This window comes from Pollicipes pollicipes, unplaced genomic scaffold, assembly GCF_011947565.3.
Source record: "Pollicipes pollicipes isolate AB1234 unplaced genomic scaffold, Ppol_2.1 Scaffold_1600;HRSCAF=1878_pilon_pilon_pilon, whole genome shotgun sequence".
NCBI lineage: Eukaryota > Metazoa > Arthropoda > Thecostraca > Pollicipedomorpha > Pollicipedidae > Pollicipes > Pollicipes pollicipes.
In genome coordinates, this window is record NW_023595962.1 from 25,250,783 (window position 1) to 25,273,282 (window position 22,500).

Sequence of the window (22,500 nt, forward strand, 5' to 3'; positions counted from 1 at the left end):
AGAGAGGAGAGAGAGAGAGAGAGGAGAGAGAGAGAGAGAGAGAGAACCTCACTGAGCAGATGCATCGTGACGCACATCCAAAATGGCGGCCCAAAAACACATACGGAGTCCCACAATCAAATCCAATCAGCAGACAAGTCAACGCGGAGCGAACCCGAACCCATCACGAAACAGCCCGTTGAGGATCACTTGTAAGACCTAGTATGCCAAGAACGCATGCCTGAGCAAAATAAATCATCGGCAGACGATTTACCTGTTTGATGTAAGCTTTCATGCATTTTGCTTTGAAGTTGTTCCCTGAGGGCTATCTAGCGCCTATGGCATGTTTGTGAAAAATTAAAGTGAAAAGGATTACCTTGGCGTGCTATATTTTGCCCCAAAGCTGCACACCTCATGGAAATGTTTATTTTGGATTGTCGTTGTAACGCATGACAGTGTCTGGGAATTAGCTCATTAAGCAGGTTACTGGCCCCAATAAGTATGGCACCTATTCGTAGCTCGAACGCCCGCACACCAGACAGTGTCTGGCGTTAGCGTCCGGTTCCCAGTCAGTTACGAAGCAGAGGGGGAAGGTGGGGGGGGGGGGGGGGGTCGAGCGCACCGACAGAACGACTGACCCCGTGACGTGGCGCGAGGAAGGCAGACGAAGGAACCGTGCAAGGGAGAAGGGCGAGCGAGGGAGAGGGAGGCGTCGCGCGGCGTCGTGCAAGGGAGAAGGGCGAGGGAGGCGTCGCGCGAGGGAGAAGGCCAGGGAGGAGGGAGAGGGAGGCGTCACGCAACGGAGACGAGACTGCCCCCATGGCGTGGAGCACTGGATTGGCGGAGCTCCGGCAGGCCATCCTGCGGTCAGCCGACTGACCTGAGCCAGTCACAGGATACATGACGGACCAGCTTGATCACCTCTAGGGTTATAGGGGGGCAACAAGTCCCCTTCCCAGCAGGACGAAAGGCAGGGTTTTCTCTCCTGGCTTGATGTTCGGAGAGTTGTCCAGCTCTAGGCCCGCCATTCGAGACTTGGCCCCACTAAGTGTTAAGGTCAGATCTGATCCTGAGCACGTGACATGCTTCAGCCAACGGCTGGTGCATGTTGCTCCGATGAAAGTTCAGGGGATCGCTCGTCGAATGCCCCGTCGGCCGCATTCATTCAATAAATGCTGCCTAAAATCAGCCCGCGTCTGATGGCAACAAAATTGATATGAAAAACAATCACAGGTTGTTGGATCCGCCATTTGGCGACAGCGTCCTAAGATTATGTGGCCAAAACAAACAAACAAACAAACAAAACGAAAACAAAAACAAAAACAAAACAAAATGTGACTTAGTAGGAGACGGACACGTCAACGAAGTTCGTGACGGCGATAAAAGCTAACCATGTCCGACACGTACAGCACGTGACTATCAAGCGCTGATTTTTCCGTACCTGCTGTCATAAACTGTAAGCACCAGCATAGACAAGTGGTGATACATAGGGCGGGGGGGGGGGGGAGGAGAGACTAACGATTGACAACCTCGCCAACCGATTCGCGAGCGTGTTGCCGCCGGGGCGTCACTTCGTTAGGCCAATCAGAGACATTACGGACTGAGACACATCTCACGTATCGCCGCACAGCACCTGATTGAACTACTTACCACCGCCTTACGTCGTCTGCACGGCCCTGTGAGAATCGCGCGCTTCCCCGCGGCCGGTCTGTTGCTGTGGCGCCTCGCAGTCCGAATGTTCTGCTTCCGCGCGGCTTCCAAGAAAATTTGATTTGTCAAACACCGCACCGAATTCCACCGGTGTTCGGCTGGAGCAATGAAACTGCCTCAGAATGCAGGGTAGGTGATGATGAAAATCATGAGTTTCGGAAAAGAGCGTGAGGTATACCTCGGTAGTAACAAACAAAAATCCACTCATTTGAAATTGCCAATCAGTTTTGGTAAACGACGTCATAGTGCCCACGACACCGTTTACGCGATTGTGCAAATTGAGAAACACGTTAGCGAGGCGTTTAATTCCTGTAACAATTCATCTTAGATAAAAAGTCAATGAAACAGGCTATTTTTACTCCTTTATTTTTCTTAAAGAAAGAAAAAGATGTACAAAGTCGCCATATCGCATTCTGGCCATCGGTTTTTTGTTGCGTATTTACGGCCTGCCGCACTGCTGTACTAGATGTATGGTGCTTCTATCGCAAAGAAGTACGATTTTCATTTGTATTGATCCATCTGGAAGTCGCAGCGCGTGATATATTTCGAGAGCACTTACTCGCCGACCTCTGGAGTCACCTCGTCAACAGCTTCCGCGCCGACTCGCGAACGGGCAGAAACGGGAAGCTCGCGCTTTTGTTCAGAGCCCAGCTCGTCGGCGATTGGTTGGAAACGAAGCTCGCAGCGCAAAAGGCTTATGGCGTTGAAATACTGCTGTAGCGGGCTTAGAATTCTCTGACGAGTTTTAGAAAATTGGTTTAAACCTTGGAGGCTGGGCAAAACCGGCTACTGAGTGCGCCACTTACCCTAGAGCTGTTCGCCGTGGCTGCTTGCATATGCTGGCCTGCCGAATGCTGTGTACCAATGGGGCGCGTGTAGCTCGACACCACAGCTGCTGAAGGTTGTGTACCGATCGGCCGTGTGTAGCTCACAGCTGCTGAAGGCTGCGGACCAATGGAGCGCGTATAGCTCGACATCACAGCTGCTGAAGGTTGTGTACCAATCGGGCGTGCGTAGCTCGACACCACAGCTGCTGAAGGTTGTGGACCAATCGAGCGCGTGTAGCTCGACACCACAGCTGCTGAAGATTGTGTACCAGTCGGGCGTGCCTAGCTCGACATCGCAGCCTGGCCTTATCTGACCTTGGAACGAGAGCGTCTCCGGGCTGATGCGGCCGACTGCCACGCTCGTGCTGACTGGAACGCGTCACGCCATCACGCAAGACCGCGCTGCCGTGCCAGTGCTTTCAGCGAGAGGTGCGACAGGCAATGTTTCCGTTGACGTTTTCCAAACCGCTAATTGGACCCGACCCATTGCTATCATGGATCGCTGGCAGACGCGGGCTTTGCACGGTAGGTCAAAGGTAGGTAGCTTTGCATGGTAGGTCAAAGTCAGGCCGCGGTTTCAGATAAGGCAGTTTCTAGGAAATCGTTCAATCTGATACAACAACGGAGTGTTTGACCAAGCCATACGTCTCTAGATGCTTTATAAGGCATCATAAGTATTGAATGAGCAAACGAGGTTGACCTAAGGTCAGGTATGAAGGTCATACCAAGGTCAAAACTAACCTGATTTGTTGCTGTAGAGCTTGCTGTATGGGATAGTTTCTGGTGCTTATTTCGAATTTACTGACAGCAGGAATGGCATTGTACATCTTCCATTGACTTCTTTGAAGTCAGAACAGGTCATTTCCCTAAGATGACTCGGGTCGACATTTTGTTGTAAAACATACTGCCTAGCGTAATCTTTGTGGCTTATTCAAATGCAAAACTCAGGGCAGTCTTGTGTGATTTTGGTCACCATGACCTTGAAAAGGTAAAACCACGTCACTGACCTCGAATGCGCTTGTGACCTTTTGCTTAGAAACAGTTACCTAGGTTCTTGGGGCACTTCGAAGACCAACATGGAATTTGACCCTGCTTGACCTTATTTGACATTAATTTAATGATCTAAGAAGCTAAAATTCTGACCTAAGTGAGTTTCCGTAAGGTTCAACATACCCTGTAAATTTGGTGTCTCTAGCTTTCATAATTCCCTAGATCTCAGGGGGGCAAATTGTCCCCCCACACGAGCAAATGGTATATAGTCGGCCACCCGGGCGTGTGTGAAGGAAAAACAAGTTATGCGCGTGGTATGGGAAAGGTTAAGCTATGTTTTGCGTGCTGAGTCCATACCCACCCCATGCTTCTTAAATAAACGACGCTCTGCCTGAAGTCTTGCCGAGCCCCACGCCCACCCCATAGTGCTTTGGAAGACGCCATTCTGCCTGAAGCCTTGCTGAGCCGCATGCCCACCCCATAGTGCTCTGGAAGACGCCGCCCTGCCTGAAGCCTTGCTGAGCTCCATACCCACCCCATAATGCTTTGGAAGGCGCCGCCCTGCCCGAACTTGACGGCGACAACACTCGGGCACCTCCGCTGTTGTCGGCTGCCATGGAGCATCACATTTATTGCCCCGTTGATCTTGTCTCCGAAGTACATTTCATCTCATTTTCATAGCTGAAGAGGATGAAAACTGTCCGTACTGATGAAGTTGTTAATTCTCACAAAATCAGCAGCAGCACGAAAGCGCAGCAAAGTTAAACCGTTTACTAGATTTGATGGCGGTGTGGCGTGATCAAAAAGGCTTTAGGTGCTAGACCCTAGCACAAGGCCCTAGCACAAGACCCTAGCACATCCCTAGCGTTTCTTGTTTATGTGCTGCTGAGTGTCTTCACAGATGCAAAGACGAAGCAAGAACGGACTCAACATCAAACACTGGGGGAGGAGGCAGCTTTCACACAATTCACCAATGCCCTGAAGGCCAAAGCTCGAACAGATGATGTGTTTTTGCTTTTTTTGCAGTCTTGCACGGAATGGCCCAGACATCGCCTTCGGTCTGACCCGGGTCATGGCTTGCAGCTGATCAGCTACTCGGATGAAATCAATTAATTCAAGCAGGAAAATCATGAAATGATGTATTGGCAGTCTTAAATTGGACAATTCCAGTGGTATGTGTTCATGGGGTGCTGATGAGCTTCAAGTCTTGAACTGGTGTGGAAAAATCAGCTCGTTTTTTGCATATCACTACATTAAGTACAATGGTCATACTTCTCCCTACCGGGACGCAAAGGCGGCAGCGGAATGATGCCTCCCAGCAATAAGCACTGTCTCCTGTGAGGGGCTCATGCATCACATAAAAGCCCCGTAAAAATGCGATATTCTGCTATAATGATGACAACCGACACTGAGCTGGTGCCGGCATTACCGTACTGCTGCAGGAGCGGTGTTCTTGGGAGCGATAGATAGTACTCGTGCCAGCAAGCACTCTGCTGGTACCACGATGCGTTGACTTGCATCGAGTATATTCAAAACTGATACCAGATGGCTGGTTTTATACATATTCTACGTGCTTTAGGTCGGTACCCTCACAGCCTGCTTGCACTGGTGCCAATTCCCGCAGAGTATACGATGTGAACTGCGGTTCCCTACATTTTATGAGCTTCGGTGGTCAAAAAGTGGTCTGTATTCTCACCTTCCTCTCCCCATCGCAACGCAGTTAACGTTCTCACTCGTCTGATATAAACACGAGTCCGTAGCGGGGGTCTGGTGGGCTTCGAAGTCGTCTCTCACAGTGCCGGCTCGATCGGATTGGGGTCGCGAGGCGCGGCCCACGGCGATGTCGAGGCTGGCCTATGGTAAGACTCGTAAAAGTAGGGAGAGTCCCCGGAACGAAGCCTGCATACATAATGGTGCGCGCAGATTCATGAGGACGTTAACGCATGATAGCGTCCCATGTGTTACGAGGCGTCCTCGTTCGTTACGCAGTCTTGTGAGCAATAATGGTAAGACGCTTGCCCGTCGGTTATGCCGCACGGCATAGCTGTGGATGCCTGACTTGGCATACTTCGAGCAATACTGCACAGCACACCAGTGTGTTCCTTCTCAAATTCTAAAAGGTATAAAAGGTAACAAAATTCACTTTGTTCCAGCTGACATGCCCTTTTCAGATGGGTTTAGGTATTGAGCTTTATGTCTTGTGGTGAACCACACAACATGATTAGCAGCCATTAAGAATCCTGACCTTGGGACGTTGCTGGGAACACTTGACGTAAAACATTTTACAAAGGCACTGTAACAGATTGAATAATGTCATACTTGTCCAATTAATATGCCAACATTTTTGCACATTGTGAACAGCAGAACACTCAATGACAATAGCATGGTGCACGCATGCCCCGGAGCATCAGCTCTTGTCAATGATTAAAGGGCCGGGGCTAGGGCCCGACGAGCTATTTTTAGGTCGTCCTTATTCCTATATTAGGTCGTATTAACCCTCTCCCCATTTTTAACGGAATTAGCCCACTTTGTTCTGCTGAAAGGCAATTCGTTTTGTAAATTTTGTATCTTTGTATTGTATCTTTAAAAACATTCTTAAATATAAGTAGCTTAACAGTTCTGTAGGAGTGGATCCAGGCGGGAATCTTTTTTGTGCTCGTCTGTAGCAGATTTATGACTGTTAGCGTGATAGTTAATACAAGTGGAGACCTCGCTGGTGCCAGGATTTCTCTCGAGTACTAAAGAGAGGTCTTGTCAAACAGGTCTTCTATTTTCTGTACACTGAAACGCGCCGACACTCACACCACAATCTTCACACGCACCGACACTCACACCACAACCTTCACATTCACCGACACTCACACCACAACCTTCACAGACACCGACACTCACACCACAACCCGCACACACACCGACACTCACACCACAACCCTCACACACACCGACACTCACACCACAACCTTCACACGCACCGACACTCACGCCACAACCTTCACACACACCGACACTCACGCCACAACCTTCACACACACCGACACTCACGCCACAACCTTCACACGCACCGACACTCACGCCACAACCTTCACACACACCGACACTCACACCACAACCTTCACACACACCGACACTCACACCACAACCTTCACACACACCGACACTCACACCACAACCTTCACACTCACCGACACTCACGCCACAACCTTCACACACACCGACACTCACACCACAACCCTCACACACACCGACACTCACACCACAACCTTCACACGCACCGACACTCACGCCACAACCTTCACACGCACCGACACTCACGCCACAACCTTCACACACACCGACACTCACGCCACAACCTTCACACACACCGACACTCACACCACAACCTTCACACGCACCGACACTCACGCCACAACCTTCACACACACCGACACTCACGCCACAACCTTCACACACACCGACACTCACACCACAACCTTCACACACACGACCGACAGCGATTTCACGTCTTCGAGCCCGGAGAAAACAGGACACGGTCAACAATGGTACAGTTTATATACAGCACGCGTAGGCACTGATCCATGGTCGTATGGTACAGATATGACGTGATGTTAACCAATGAGAAACGAGTGCGATGTCGCCCGATGGTCGCCTAAACCAATTAAAAAGTAGGGTATCGCCTTGCGATCCCAGAGCTGATTGATGCGAGTGGCAGGTGGTGAGACGCTCGCTGAAGGCGACTTTTTAGGGGAAGTATCGGATAGCGTTTCGGAAGCCAGGCAGACCTCAGGCTCCGAGGGCGCGATTGGAATGCGGTCAGTGTACGTGTCTGAGCTAGAACAAAGGCGCCTTATGGCTGATGCAATCTCATGTCAGCCGACAGCCGACGACGGCCGGTAGAGGGCTTAAGATAAGAATGCTTGATTGTGAAAACGAGATTTTGTCACACCGTCAGTACATTTGACGAACTCAAAAAGTCAACTTATCAGGTGGTTTACCCCCATGTCTAGCGTTATCCATCCATTGCGGACAAAATATTGAGGTTGCGGCTTTAAGTTACTAGCGGCACCCGCCATGGCGACGTCGCTACCAGGAAGGATAAAAGAAGATCGTCTTTGTGCAATCATCAGGATTTTCCTTTTTGTAATATTCCAGCGCGAACCATTGGAATGCGGGTCCAAAATGAATATCGGGGGATGACAACTCAACATTGGTTAGGGAGGCAGGACCCTCACAAAACGATGCAAATCGACACCCGTGCGCATGCCCCTACAAGAACACTATACATCAAGATAAAAAGTCATACAAGGCAACCCCGGGAGATACAGAGGCAGTGTATTAAAAGCAATTATCCTCGGCTAACCTAATAAGGTGAAAGCTGTCGTCGTTTATATCCATGGAAAGCTTCAGTTCGTTAATGTAAATCGTTTGTCCGAAAATAAAGCTTAAGCCGCTTGCTAATATCTTACCTGCATGCTACACGGCTATGGTCGAAAAAAGCTTTCATGGACCGGAACGGTGCGCTTTCCGCTGTTAATATTTTTCGATACGACATTGTAATATGTGGGTTCTCTGGGTTTTTTCCGTGCATTACGAATACAACGAAATGGTTCATCTCGCACAAGCGTTCTCTCCCGCATATTTGCCACCTATCGCACCAAACGGTCTCCTGACTTGAGTATACAGCCGGACAAAGGAAGCTCAACAGCAATAATTCTTATTTTATGATGATGCCTTCAAATGCACTGAAACTACGCATAGCTTGAACTGTATAATTTCCTTCGATTAAGCAACTACCTTTGGAACTCGTACGATATTCTGGTGTCTCGTCTATTACGAGAGGTCTTGTTTGTAGGCGATTGCACGTATATTTCTGATCTCATGATGCATTTCTTGGCATTTCAGGATGGTCTGTCTCCAGAAATATGCTCCGAACTTGTTAAAGATCTTCACTCCGCCAACGGAAAAGGCAAGTTCATTATGGCACGTGTCGATTTCAGCTGCTGGTCTAAAAACAGCTTAAATAGCATGGTGTTCGTGACCGCGGTCTCGGCCGCTCGTCCGTGCTTACATTGGCTCTCCCAACATGACCGCAACACCAAAAGAGACCGGGTGTGCTATGGCTGCCCTGCCTTTCATGAACTTTACCTTCGATTCATGGTGGGAAAGAATGTGCTTGAAAACGAGGCTTGGTCCAGCAGCTGTTTTAGATGGTCTGGCACTGCTGTCTCCCAGACACCCCTGCGTGCAATAAAATAGCGACTTAACAACCGTTTAAACAACCGTTTAACACTAACACCCGCCAAACAACCATCTAACAACCATATAACGGCGCTTTATAGCTGTGTCTTACAACGTCCAAAAACAGCATCTTAAAGCGTCTAACAACCGCGTTCGCAGCGTCTAACAACGGTGCTCAATAGCTATATTGAGTTTAATAGTATAGTGTTTAACAGACGTGCATAGCAGCGCCTTACCGCTGCAACTAACATCAGGCTCGTCTTGTTTACTTGTGATCTGCAGCGTAAAATGACCACTGCTCGCGACGCGCCTCTGAAACTCAAAGATTACCATCAACATCGTCACTAGCACCGGCCTCGCCGTGGCTCTTCTGACGAGGTGCTCGCACGCGGCGGCAGGTGGCCAGATCTTCGCCAAGCGCAAGAAGCGGTCAGAGAAGTGGGTGGTGGACGAGGAACACCCCGAGCAGAGCCGGCCCGGAGAGCGGCCGACCACCCGGCGTCCGACACCGCCGGTCGTGTACGTGCCGCCCGCCAGAGCACTGGGCTGCGCCGGCCCCGAGAGGCGCCCAATAAGCCCCGACCTTAGCAGCCTGTCTCGACCAGGCCTCCTGGTGTCAGTCCTGTCGCCGCCCCTGGTCCCGTTCGGCTCAGTCCTATTCGCCGCCTTGGTTTCCTGCGTCAGTGTAGTCCCGGTCTCGGTACAGTTCCAGTAAGGCCCCAGGGTCCAGTTCAGCTTTGTCCAGATCCCAATCCCAAACCCAATTCAGTCTTTTGGGGGCTCAAATCCCAGTCACAGCTGTTCCCATCCCAACACGAGCTTATGAGCCTTTCCATCTTCCCATTGTTTTATCACCTACGTAGTTGTCGTGGCCGTTGGCGCTGAAACGTCATCTGTGACTAACAGGTGACTCAGTGACTCATTCCTCAGATCCTCGCATAGGACTCCTCCCCGAGATCCTCGTATTTGACTCAGTAGCTCCTCGCAGAGCTCCTTGCATATGACTCAGTGACTCGTATGTGACTCCAGAGATTCTCGTATGTGACCCAGCGATTCTTCCCTAATGCCTGCTGTGTGTATCGTGTTGTTCCTTCTCTGGGCGTTGACGTGTGTGGCTCCGCCCGCGGGCCCGCGCATGCGCCCCAGTGCCGTCTTCTCCGAGGCACGCCACGGTGGCTCCTATCGTCAGGCTCCTGTTCTCCGCGTGATTCCGGTCCTGTGTGAAACACGACCCCACCCCACCCCCCACCCCCCGCCCGCCGTGCCGTTCCCGTGTAGCCCAGCGCCTGCTCCTGCCATCTTCGCCGTAAGTGACCTGCAGCGGCTCCCTCCTGGGGTCCTCATGTGTGACCTGAAGCGGCTCCTCCCTGAGGCCACTGTGTGTGATCTGCGTCGGCTCCTCCCTGAAGTCCCTAAGCGTGACCTGCGGCGGCTCCCCCCTGAGGTCACTGTGTGTGTGACCTGCGGCGGCTCCCCCCTGACGTCACTGTGTGTGACCTGCGGCGGCTCCCCCCTGACGTCACTGTGTGTGACCTGCAGCGGCTCCTCCCTGATGTCACTGTGTGTGACCCGCGTCGGCTCCTCCCTGACGTCACTGTGTGTGACCTGCGTCGGCTCCTCCCTGACGTCACTGTGTGTGACCCGCGTCGGCTCCTCCCTGATGTCACTGTGTGTGACCTGTTGGCTCCGTCCCAGGTCGCCGGCGCCGGTGAAGCCAGTCCTGCTGGAGGAGCTGTGCCAGTCGCCGCAGCCGCCGCGGTTCCCCACCGACGGCGTGTACAGCCCGCGCGCCGCCCGAGGCTGGGGCGTTCCCGACGCAGGTCAGAGGGGTCCGGCAGTGCAGGGGCTAAGCTGCGCGTCTGGGAAAGCCAGAGGTGCGAGGTTCGATTTCCCAGCGGTGTCCGCCTTTCCTGCCAGGGGACATGCAGCTGGCTCCTGTATTCTCAGCACTGACCGTGCTGTAAAGCCCCAGTTAACAGCAACAGCTCAGCCCAGATGACCCCATGAGCTCCATCGTTTCTTCCAATGGCCGAATCCAAGCCTCTTTCCAGGCCAGGCTTTCCGACAGCCGACGTCGCTTTGTCTGATTTGTGTACAGTTGCGACTGGCTCTGCTTGCGGGGCGTACCAGTGTTGTGACGGAAGAAGGGGAAAAACGTCCTGTCACTCCTCCCACTTAATAGCGATCATTCAATGGGATGCAGAGATGGGAACGCCGACCATGGGACGATTAAACGAATAAAGTTATGTGACCTATGTGCAAACCATACGCGATCCACTTGTATCTCCGGCTGAAATTTCCACTGTGCTCGGCCACATCCATCGGGGTTAGCGCCAGGCGATACATGACAACACATCTCAGTGGTCGCAAGGATATCTGCATCCGATGTACGTCAGCTGTCATGAACTGCGGGGCTGTCCTATGAAAGATGAAATTTTGGTGTTTTGAATTTTTACTTTATGTTTGATTTGAAAAAAAATGAATTTTTTGAAATTTCTGGACAGATGTGCGTGGGCATTTGTCCGAGCGGCTTTCGTGCTAAATTCCTTGGGCAGTTCGTGATACATGCCCGCTGATCACCACGTGAAAGTGTCAATGGCTCGAGGCGCATAAGTCGCATAACTTTTCATCGCACTGGGTTCTGAGTCGGAACTTGCCTCTCGCTTCATCCGGACGCCTGTTGTTACTGTCTGTTGTTACTGTCTGTTGTTACTGCCCGTTGTTACTGCCCGTTGTTACTGCCTGTTGCTTCTGTCCATTGTTACTGCCTGTTGTTACTGTTTGTTGTTACGGTCTGTTATTACTGCCTGTTGTTACGCCGAGTTTGAGCTTTGAAGTCGGTCTGAATTGGGATGGTTTTGGAGAGAAACGAATCTGTGCGGTGTTTCACAGTCGAATGGCCTGCCTCAATACCCCTAGTTTCGACACTTTGGCCACTAGTTTGCTATCAGTTTGAATGCTAATTTGAAGGGCTGTCGGCAGCGGCGGCGGCGCGCGCCATTGCATGGTGGGATGGCTTTCCTGAAGACCGCTAACGATGTCCGGGCCTCAGGTGCCTCGCGAGGCTTTTCCGGCGAACGGCTGCAAACATAACTCTACCACGAATGTTAAACACCGCGATCATAACAAGCATCTAATGCGCACGGCTAGCGATGTAGCGAGGAAAACGATACAAGCCTTATAGGGCATGGTATTACTGTATCCGGTTGTTTGTGCAGGTTTAACAGCCTATCTGAGTTAACGGGCTCCCGACGCCTCTGGCGGGTCTTCAGCTCAGAAAGCCCATTGGTACAACGGTATCAGAGTCTCAGCCTTCTCTGCGCAAATCGGCAAAATATTGTCTCATCTGTAAGGCTTTTATTGGTAGTCGGCTGCGCAACGTAGAGCTGATCTGAAGGTTTGCAGTGCTCCCAAACAAACTGCATCAAGTGTGCACCGCTTCTCCAAACTGTTAGACACATAAGTACCATTGAAACGAACGTGATTTAAATGTGATGGACCAAAGCTTGACTGAACACTGACGCCAGCGTGGCTAAGGCATGCAGGGGCAGCATGCTGCCGGCTTCTAAGTGTGACCTTCCGAGCGGCTGCCGTTGGTGGTCACTTCCTCACCGTGCGCGGTCGGCGTCAAACAGCTGCTGGGGTGCCGATGTCCAGACAATGTCTGGGGCTGCTGGGGTGCCGAGGTCCAAACAATGCTTGGGGATGATGGGGTGCCGATGTCCAGACAATGTCTGGGGCTGCTGGGGTGCCGAGGTCCAGACAATGTTGGGGATGATGGGATGCCGAGGTCCTGATAATGCTGGGGCTGCGGGGTGCCGAGGTCCAGACAATGCTTGGGGATGATGGGGTGCCGAGGTCCAGACAATGTCTGGGGCTGCTGGGGTGCCGAGGTCCAGACAATGCTTGGGGATGATGGGGTGCCGAGGTCCAGACAATGCTTGGGGCTGCTGGGGTGCCGAGGTCCAGACAATGCTTGGGGCTGCTGGGGTGCCGAGGTCCAGACAATGCTTGGGGATGATGGGGTGCCGAGGTCCAGATAATGTCTGGGGCTGCTGGAGCGCCGAAGGCCAGACGATGCCTGGGGCTGATGGAGTGCCGAGGTCCAGACAATGCTTGGGGCTGCTGGGGTGCCGAGGTCCAGACAATGCTTGGGGATGATGGGGTGCCGAGGTCCAGACAATGCTTGGGGATGATGGGGTGCCGAGGTCCAGACAATGCTTGGGGCTGCTGGGGTGCCGAGGTCCAGACAATGCTTGGGGATGATGGGGTGCCGAGGTCCAGATAATGTCTGGGGCTGCTGGAGCGCCGAAGGCCAGACGATGCCTGGGGCTGATGGAGTGCCGAGGGTCAGACGATGCCTGGGGCGCCTCCCCCTCCCCCCCCCCCATCGCTTCTTTCACGCCGGTGGTCATCACTAGAAAACAACAGAAATCGCCTGAGCAGCCGTAAACAAACCGACCTTAACCGCTCAAAAGGAAGAGCATGAATGCCCATGCGTCAATGCTCATACTCAGGGATCTGACCTCTTGACGACTCGCTACCGTCAGGCACACCCCTGAGTTTGGCGCAACCGCACCCCTGGGGTCACAATATCTCTCGTGACCCCCTGACCGCGCTCCTGGGGTCACAACATTTCTTGTGACCTCCTGATCGCGCCCCTAGGGTCGCACGACCCCACGATCCCTGGCCGCGCTCCGAGCCCCGCACGGCTCTGTGACCCCTGACCGCGCCCCCGGGGTCACGCGACCCCGTGGTACCCTGGCCGCGCTCCGAGCCCGCACGGCTCTGTGACCCCTGACTCCGCCCCTGGGGTCACACGGCGCCGCCCGTTCGACCGTGACAGGCTGAGCGGACCCACACCGTCGCGCTGTCTGCCTGACTGACTGGCCCCTGCTCACCGCTTGGCGTTATGAGCGAGTCGCACCAGCCGGCGCAGCACCGGCGCAGGGGTGTGCTCAGGATTTCCTGACGAGGAGGCTCCGTAAATTTGTCGACAAAACTCACGTGATATGCTGCGACTTTCCCGAAAGTATATGTGATGTACGTGTGGCAGTTGAGAAAGCAGCAGCACGTACCCGTGAGGCGCGTTTAGGTACGGCCCTGCCCACGCTCGCTCCGTCGCCGGTGCACCGAGGGAGCAGAGGCCGGCCGGACCGATCCGGCACCTGATGTCTCCTCGCATCGTCTCTTGGGACGTGTACTAATGACGGAAATGGGAGGCTCTTCACGGCTTCGGTGAAATGCTATACAAACGGCATTTCTGGAGCCTCGTGCATTAAGCAACTAGGCTGAGCACTAAGCGGAGGACTTCTGATGTCCTGGAAATAAGTCAAAACAAGGTTGGCCATCTGTGAAATGAATTCTGTGTCGAAGGGAAGACTGCCTGCGAAGCACCGCGCTACAAACGTAATAATTGTTCGGATTTTCGTCTTCAGCAATGGCACCGCTGACGCCCAGTTTCGGTTCGTGACCGCCTCGGGCGCCGACCGGCAAACGTTCGAACATGCGCGACCGTACGCCAGGCATGGTTAGGTCCTTGTCTGGAGCAAATAACCCGGGATGACCACGTGGAGAAGTGGAATAACCAACACCCGACGACTGCGTAGAGGAGTGGGGTAACTAGCATCTAACGGCCGTTGACGACCGCATGGGGAAGTGACCACACAAAACGCTGTGTGAACAATGAAACAGTTGGCGGAGATAGTAGTCTGAATAATTAGTTCACCAGCACTTAGACATCCCCCAAACATTCCGTACAGCTACGTCATAATACAAATACAGCTAAGCAAAAGGGGGTCACTCGCAGCAGCGGCAAGCAAACGGCCGTAAACGAGAAACTGTGATGAGGACGTGTGCCGCCTGAACTCCTCAATATGCATAATGTTGCGCGCATGATGACCGTAGATATCAACACACGATGTCTGGCTATAGGGATCAACAGCTCTAAAAACGACGTCCGGAATTTCTTTTTGGACATGACAGAATTAAGTCTTCGCAGCACGCCGAGCTTTCGCAGTGTCTTCCTCTTAAGTGAGATTGTGTGCAGTTCACTCACAAGAAATTGTTTGGCAATTTTTGTTTTGTAATTTGTAGCTCTGTGAGCTCTGAAGGAGCCCAGATCATTGTTTGAATGTCTACCAGCTAATGTTTTATTTCCGTCCTGGCTCAATACCTCTCTGCCAGCCATCCATACTGGCCGGCCATCGCTCCATGCTGGCCGTGCCGCGAGGCTTGAGCCCAGAGTCCCAAGTTTATCTGGAACAGTGTTTACATGCCTTAAAGTAACCTTAAACAATCAACAACGAATGACTGCATTGTAACATTCTTGGTTTTATTTCATTGATGCTGTTTTTACGTTATCTACTTCATGTTTTGGTTTTACTGCTACCTTTGGTAGGATTTTTCCGTCATTCTCATGTTTTCCTTTGTATCTCGCTTTTATTTTACCTTATTACTGCACCGGATCGGTAACTGGGCTCCGACTAATGCCCGGATAGCTGACGTCATCAGTAGTTGAACGAGCACGGGTAGCTGACGTCATCAGTAGTTACACGAGCACGGGTAGCTGACGTCATCAGTAGTTATACGAGCACGGGTAGTTGACGTCATCAGCAGTTGTACGAGCACGGGTGGCTGACGTCATCAGTAGTTGCACGAGCACGGGTAGCTGACGTCATCAGTAGTTTTACGAGCACGGGTAGCTGACGTCATCAGTAGTTATACCAGCACGGGTGGCTGACGTCATCAGTAGTTGCACGAGCACGGGTAGCTGACGTCATCAGTAGCTGCACGAGCACGGGTAGCTGACGTCATCAGTAGCTGCACGAGCAGAAGCAGCGGCACCCCGCTTGACCTCAGTCCCTAGCCCCAAACACCAGATTTAAGGGAGGCGACCGGGCCGTGGCCACTCCTTAAGTCTGTGCAAGATGTAGCTATTTGTGCAATCTTGATTGATGTTAGTGCAGTTGTCTCGAGATCCGAAGTTCTGACGTCTTAAATGGACTGAAACCTCTCGAGATTTGTCGATGGATCCAGCCCTGCTTCCATTGGCTCGCTGGCTTCAGGCACAGCATTACAAACTGAGGCGGAAATAACGTGATCGGCGAAACAAAGGGGCACGAGGCGCAGTGTCCCAAGAAAAGCGTCAAAATGGGCTAACGTCCTGCTATTCAGTCCTATTCCGTCCTGCTATTCCGTCCTGCTAACGTCCTGCTATTCCGTCCTGCTATTCCGTCCTGCTGGGCCATTCTGTTTCCGTCATTACCCCCTTGCTGCTGCGGGATAGGTGTATGGGTATGTTCGTCATTGGCGATAAAGAGCGCTGGGTATGTTCGGCGTTGGCGATGAGATCCGAACACCTGGTCCCGCTACAGGGCGCAGAGGTCCACAGATGCGTGCCTGCCGGGCTCAGAAAATAAAATGCTCTTGATGGGTGAGATAGCCTGGAGTCGCCGTGTCACTTTGTTAGGCTGAGGCTTCTTCGACCGGGCTGAACACCAGGGGCATCTGTTGCGCCACGCTCGCCAACGCTCGCATACGTCTTAGAACAGTCGCGAAAGCGGAATACCATGAGCAAGCTCACTCGCAGCTGGCCATGCAGTGTGCAGTCGTGTTGAGCACGATGCGTTCATTCCGTTCAAAGTTGCTTAAGTTGCTTAGTGCATTAGCGAAGGACATTATTCACAGAGATGAGGCAATAGTATTAGCCTTATTCCTCGAAGACAAACTAGGAAAATAGAGATGTAGAGATATAAAGATATGTCACCATCCTCATTGGTTTTTCTCCGAGGAACAAAGCTAATACTACGGTCTTATCTACGATGTTTTTTCTCATTCCGTTGTCATGCTATGGTGCGCACAATGCTGTGAGTAAATGACTGTTGGCGCAAACATCTGATGCTCTCGTTAACATGTGACTTTTTTAACTGATATTTTTACACTGGCTCCTTTATGTCCCACATTTTATTCTCGCCTGTCTCTGCCCGCTCGACAGCCGACACGACTACTCGACTATCTCTGTTGGCTCGACAGCCGACTGAACTACCCGACTGTCTCTGCCGGCTCGACAGCCGACTAGACTACTCAACTGTCTCTGCCGGCTCGACAGCGGACTCGACTATTCGACTGTCTCTGCCGGCTTGACAGCCGACTCGACTACTCGAGTGTCCCTGCGGGCTCGACAGCCGACTCGACTACCTGACAGTCTCTGCCGGCTCGAAAGCCGACTCGACTACCTGACTGTCTCTGCCGGCTCGACAGTCGACTCGACCACTCGACTGTCTCTGCCGGCTCGACAGTCGACTCGACTTTCCAACGTCCGCATGTATCCTTTGTTCCGGTATCCGTGACGTGGGCGCCGGGTCAGTGATGACAGGACGAGCTCCAAGGCGCGTGATCCACAGCTCATCCTCGGGACGTGGATCCCACTAACCTCAGCCGACGCCCTGCATTCCAGCATGCTCTAGCACACGTGGGGTGTGTTGGTTACCGCAGGGGCTAGGATAGGTCACGTGGCTTTGCTCTGTCGACAGCCCCGGTGTTCCCGGCGCCTGTCAACGACGTTCCGGATACAGTGCCCGACATCGCGCCGACGGCGCCGCTCAGCCGCCAGCCGCCACCCACGTGTACACTCTCTGACAGTGTGCAGGGTAAGATGAACCGTCATTGCGGAGGACAGAGGTGTGGTTTCGCATTTATATGGGACTTTGGACAGAAATAGTTATCTTGAATACCTTTTGGCGCAGTTCACAGCCCTGCCTTTCTCAAGACCCAAACCCGTCTGATTTCTGAGCTGCAGGCCCGCGAAAATGGGGATACTATTTCAGAAAAAGTGTGTCAAGGTCACCTTGGCATTCATGATGTCATGATAACGTCACTCAAACCCTTCCGTTCCCTAAGCCAAGCGGCGAACAAGGCCGATAGAAATATGATTGTCAAGTCGTTCATATCTGGCGTTCGTAAGCATGATTTTAAAATGTGACGGCCATCGATTGGCTCTCGAAGAGCATTTTGCGAGATACGATGACGTAATAAAACAGTGACGTGTGTAGGAGCATCTTAACTTAACAGAAAAATTATGATGTCTAGAGCAGTTTTTTCATTTAAAAGTATACAAATGGTTACAAGTAAGCTTATTTCGTCATGTACGATGTTTGGTTCAGTGCCTTGAAATGTAGAACAGACCTTCTAACTGAATGCGCTGTTGTATATCCGGCATGCTTGATATATTCCTATGTCCTTCCTGTGTTGCATCCTAGTCGTACCGTACATCATCGCCATCACGGTGTCAGCTTCATGCCGTCTGGATTGTACCGGTGCTGTGTTATGAGCGATCTTCTGTCAGCGTTGCGTCGGCTGTAGTCGCCACCTTGCAGCGTTGCCACTGTGCGGGGCCGAACAGTGCTGTTTCAGTGGTGGGTCGTTAGTTCGTTATTGTTGGTGTTGCTCGAACCAATTCGGCTTTATTGATGTTCTTTTGCTGGCGTTACCTCGTTGGTTTCTGGCTCGTGCTGATGGCGAAACTTCTGTTATCTGGCATGCATTTTAACTTTTGGTAAAAACACATCTCGGGATCTTACATCATGCTTTCAGGAAGTCCTTCACGGTTAGCTCAGCGGCAAAATGCTGAATTCGAAATCAGGTGGCCTCGGTTAAAATTCAAGCAATGATAATTTTGTGTTGTGACGAGCACATGAAACCCGAGTTGAAGCCAAACACCATTTAGTCTTTTTTGGGGCTCAATAAAATCCCACGACCGCTGGAGGAGTAATTAGTCAAAACATTGTGTACATCGTAACACGCTGTACGAGGACGATAGCACGAACGACATTTTACCGAAGCTCGATTTTAAAAGCTCAATATTACCGTAATTGTCTCAAATGGCATAGCCCCACTACAGCGCAGAGTTTTGCGCAGATCGTTGTTCCAGATAAACTTTCCAGCAATCTGCTTTCGAAAGTAAAGTGGAGCAATCTGCATGCAATCCTCTACGGCTTGCAGCAAATTACAACTTACTTCCGAGGACATCTTCCAGGGACAAAATGACATTTTCCAAGAACTAAAGAGCATTTTCCAAGTACAAGTATATGACGCATCTGTGCGCCACATAGCTTTTCAAATAGCCGCTCACAGCATCTGGAATCAGCATCTTTTGAATTTGCATGCTTTCATAATGCAAATTATGGGGTAGTGCCATTGTATTAGTGTTAGTGCACTCGTAAAGATTTCATTGGCTTCGAAGTACACATGAATTGCCATCAACATAAAATACGGTACGGTGTTTGACAATACATTATGGAAGGCCATTTATTGTAAAAAGCTACGACTGTGACCAGGTTGTGCATCACAAAACCAGGCCCTCTGGTGAGTAATATAAATGAAGTGCCGGCCGACAGGTCAGCGGTCGGGTCAGTCCGGTCAGATTGCGCGTGAAACACGCAAAGCCCTAGTGATACAGCAGTTTACATGAGTGCACACCGTTCCAGTACAATTCCTTCGTAGAGTGATGAATATCGGAGCAGGATGTACTGCTACCAGCCGGGTATCCAGTATTGTCACAGCATCGTTGCAATGTCAGCAGTGTCTTGATCATACAAGATCTTGTAGCATGGCGTCAATACGACTAACGCTGTGTTTTCAACCAATCCCATTTGTGAGGCTCGTGTCGTCATCATTGCTCTCTCAGCGCTTTGATGTCATTGTTATGGTATCAGTAACTTGTTGTCATTATTGTGTTGTTAGCAGCATGCCGTCAGCGCCTGTCGATGCCAGTCAGTCAATGCCAGTCAGTCAATGCCAGTCAGTCAATATCAGTCAGTGCCGTCCTGACCGTGCCGCATCACTCTCGTACCCCAGAGCTAAACGCTATGGAGAGTAGAACATCCTGTATTTAACGCTGTCTCTACAGAGAGCATCAGGGCGATGGAGGAGAAGCGACGCCAGAGAGCTGCCAACTACAACACGGCCCCGCGCGGCTGGACCGACCACGGCATCTACTACAGGCCCGTCACGTTCACACAGGCCGTGGCGTAATCATGACGTCACAGGCGGGAGCGGCTATGGTGAGCCCAGCACGCGAACCCCGATCGTGACATAATCATGACGTCATTGGTGAGCGCGACTGTGGTGACCCTGACACGCGCGCCTCGACCGTGACGTAATCACACGTCACTGGCGCTCCAGGCAGTCACAAGGTCTACACCCAGCTCGCTGTATTTACTCAGACCGTGACACGATTGAAAACGTGGCATAATGCTTACGTCATTGGTAGCTGGGCCGGGCTAAATGTGCACTGCTGGTCCCGTGCCCTCACATAAGCCGTGGCATCGCCAGAAGTCAAAACAAGACCTGTGGCTGCTGGCTCATCACTGTTTTACGCCCAGTGACGTAAGATTGACGTCATTAGTTTTATTGGCGCATGTGGCACAGACTGGCCCGTGTGTTGGGGCTGGAGTCCTCCGGTGTGGTGTTCTATGCTCTTTGTCACGGCCCGCAGCCACTTGTGGCCTTGACAGCCCGTCACTGTGACATCTGTGCGGGACGTGAACCGTGACGTCATTTGTGGCGGCTGCGTGCCGACAGCGGGCAATGAAACGATCGCGTTTGCCGTGGCTGATGACGTTTCGTTTGCATATGGATCCACGCCATTGGTGATGGAAACTCAGAGCGTAACACTGAACCCTGTCGGCCTGTGTACATCTCTCTGTCTCGATATCGGAGAGCACTAGATAAATCATTTTTGCATCTTGCTTGTCCTGCACTCACCCTACATCTACGCGGCGATGATAATTCTCGTTTATTTTGTTTATTGGTCTATCGGAAGAAGTTGAAGAGTGATTGCTGTTTTGAAAACTCCGGTATGTTTTCATGCGCGTTTAGTGACTGTGTTCTGCTACGTACGGCTTGGGTGCTTTTGTCGTACGCGGTGGAAACGAATACAACCAATAAAACACGAGAACGAAGCACTGTTCTGTTCTGAACGGCCTCAATCATGCTGACGTCAGGCATCGAGAAAGAATATCACCGCACCACAGCGCGCTGCGCAGGCTGCACTTACACCACCATGAGTGGCCAGTCCAGAGGCGCGTCTCACGCAGGGGCTGCACTTACACCACCATGAGTGGCCAGTCCAGAGGCGCGTCTCACGCAGGCTTGGGCGAATTCGTCGGCCATTAATGTCAAGCGATAGGCTGAGCCACACCGTGAAACCATGGAGTTGTTTTCTATTCTCGCAAAGCTTATTCCCTGCTGTCGTTTTTAACACCCATGCAAGTTTGCCCTCATTCCATATTATTTTCCAATTTGCCACTCGTATGTGGCGTGTTGCGGCGAAGGGACGCCGGCGTGGGACTCAGCGGTATTCCAGGAACTCATCAGTAAACCATCAAAATTACGACTGGTTCAGCAAACCCCCAGCACAGCTACGGTAACCTCCCAGAAGACGGAAGCACTACAACTAAGTGCTATGGTGGCCACTTCCCGAGGCACCCAAGGCAAGCTTGGCGGAACCTCAACGTGCAGGTCACAAATGCAGGTCACAGCCATGCCCTTTTTAAAGCTTTTCCAAGCTAGACGCACGCGAACTTTTGGCAGACTATTTCATGCAAATTAGTTCAAGGTCATCCAGACATTCATGGCGTTAAAGAAATGTTACGTAAATGGCGTCGACTGATTTGCCATGTAGCATTGAGGGCCAACACAAATATGATCAACGAATTATTCGTGTCGGGCGTCGTCGGGACGACTCGCGGCATTATCGATCGACGGATGACCTTCGACCAGTTTGAGTGCAAGCTTTGAAAACAAATTACGACTTGTGCTATACAGCGCAAAAATGTGGCCAGTGGCACGACTTATGACGGAAGTGGAGCTTGGGATCAAGTGGTTTAAAGATAGTGTCCCACATTTGTATGACATTGCGAAATGAAATAGCCATTTCGAAGATAATTCGGGCAGCTCACAGCTCCGTCACCTTAAACTCACAGATAACTGTATAAGAATACACTAAAAAGGACCAAAATACGAGAGCCTTACGATAATTCAGCAAACCATCAAAATTACGACTGGTTCAGCAAACCACCAAAATTACGGCTGGTTCGGCAAAACCCCAGCACCGCTACGGTAACCTCCCAGAAGACGGAATCACCACAGATAAGTGCTGTGGTGGCCACTTCCCAAGGCTAGCTTGGCGGAACCTCAACGTCGTCAACCGTTCCATGACGCAGATAAGACAATAGTATTAGCCTGATTCCTCGAAGGAAAACCAGGAGAATGAACATATAGTTGGGTTGATATTTCGACAACGTGCCTTTATCGAAACAATAGCATTTGTTTTCCTCTTTGCATTTATTTTGCTTCTGCCATTGTTTCGATGAAGGCATGTTGCCGATAAATTTTTGTCTCCGAGGAATAAGGCTAATACTACTGTCTTATCTATGTGAATAATGTTCCTCGCTAAGGCACTGACCAACCTACGTAAGTTCCATGACGCTATTAAACAGCGATGTAGTGAGGAAAATATTTACTAAGTAAAAAGAATAAACTGCATAGAAAAGTCTTTTCCGCCTAAAAATGCACCACTAATGAAAAGGTACCTTGATTCATCGCACTTGACGCTTGCTTTATCATCCTCAAAGGTGGAACATTTCCTTTAAGATAAACGTCATAACCAAATGAGTGAACGCAAGTAAACAATATAAAATCCCAGCAAAATAGGCAAGACCACCAGGGAAAAAGGGCAAGACCGTCGCACATAACA

The 22,500-nt window shown here is 51.3% G+C and overlaps 1 protein-coding gene across 1 annotated transcript in view; it reads left to right on the plus strand.

Annotated features, from left to right (window-relative positions):
- Positions 1 to 20,705, plus strand: part of LOC119089659 (altered inheritance of mitochondria protein 3) — a gene marked incomplete in the record, with an annotated part of 95,585 nt that extends 74,880 nt beyond the window's left edge. The window contains 5 exon segments of the mRNA XM_037212455.1: positions 8,406 to 8,469; positions 9,140 to 9,260; positions 10,437 to 10,561; positions 17,276 to 17,392; positions 19,651 to 20,705. Coding sequence (XP_037068350.1) covers positions 8,406 to 8,469; positions 9,140 to 9,260; positions 10,437 to 10,561; positions 17,276 to 17,392; positions 19,651 to 19,775 — 552 coding nt within the window.
- Positions 20,706 to 22,500: the final 1,795 nt, after the last annotated feature.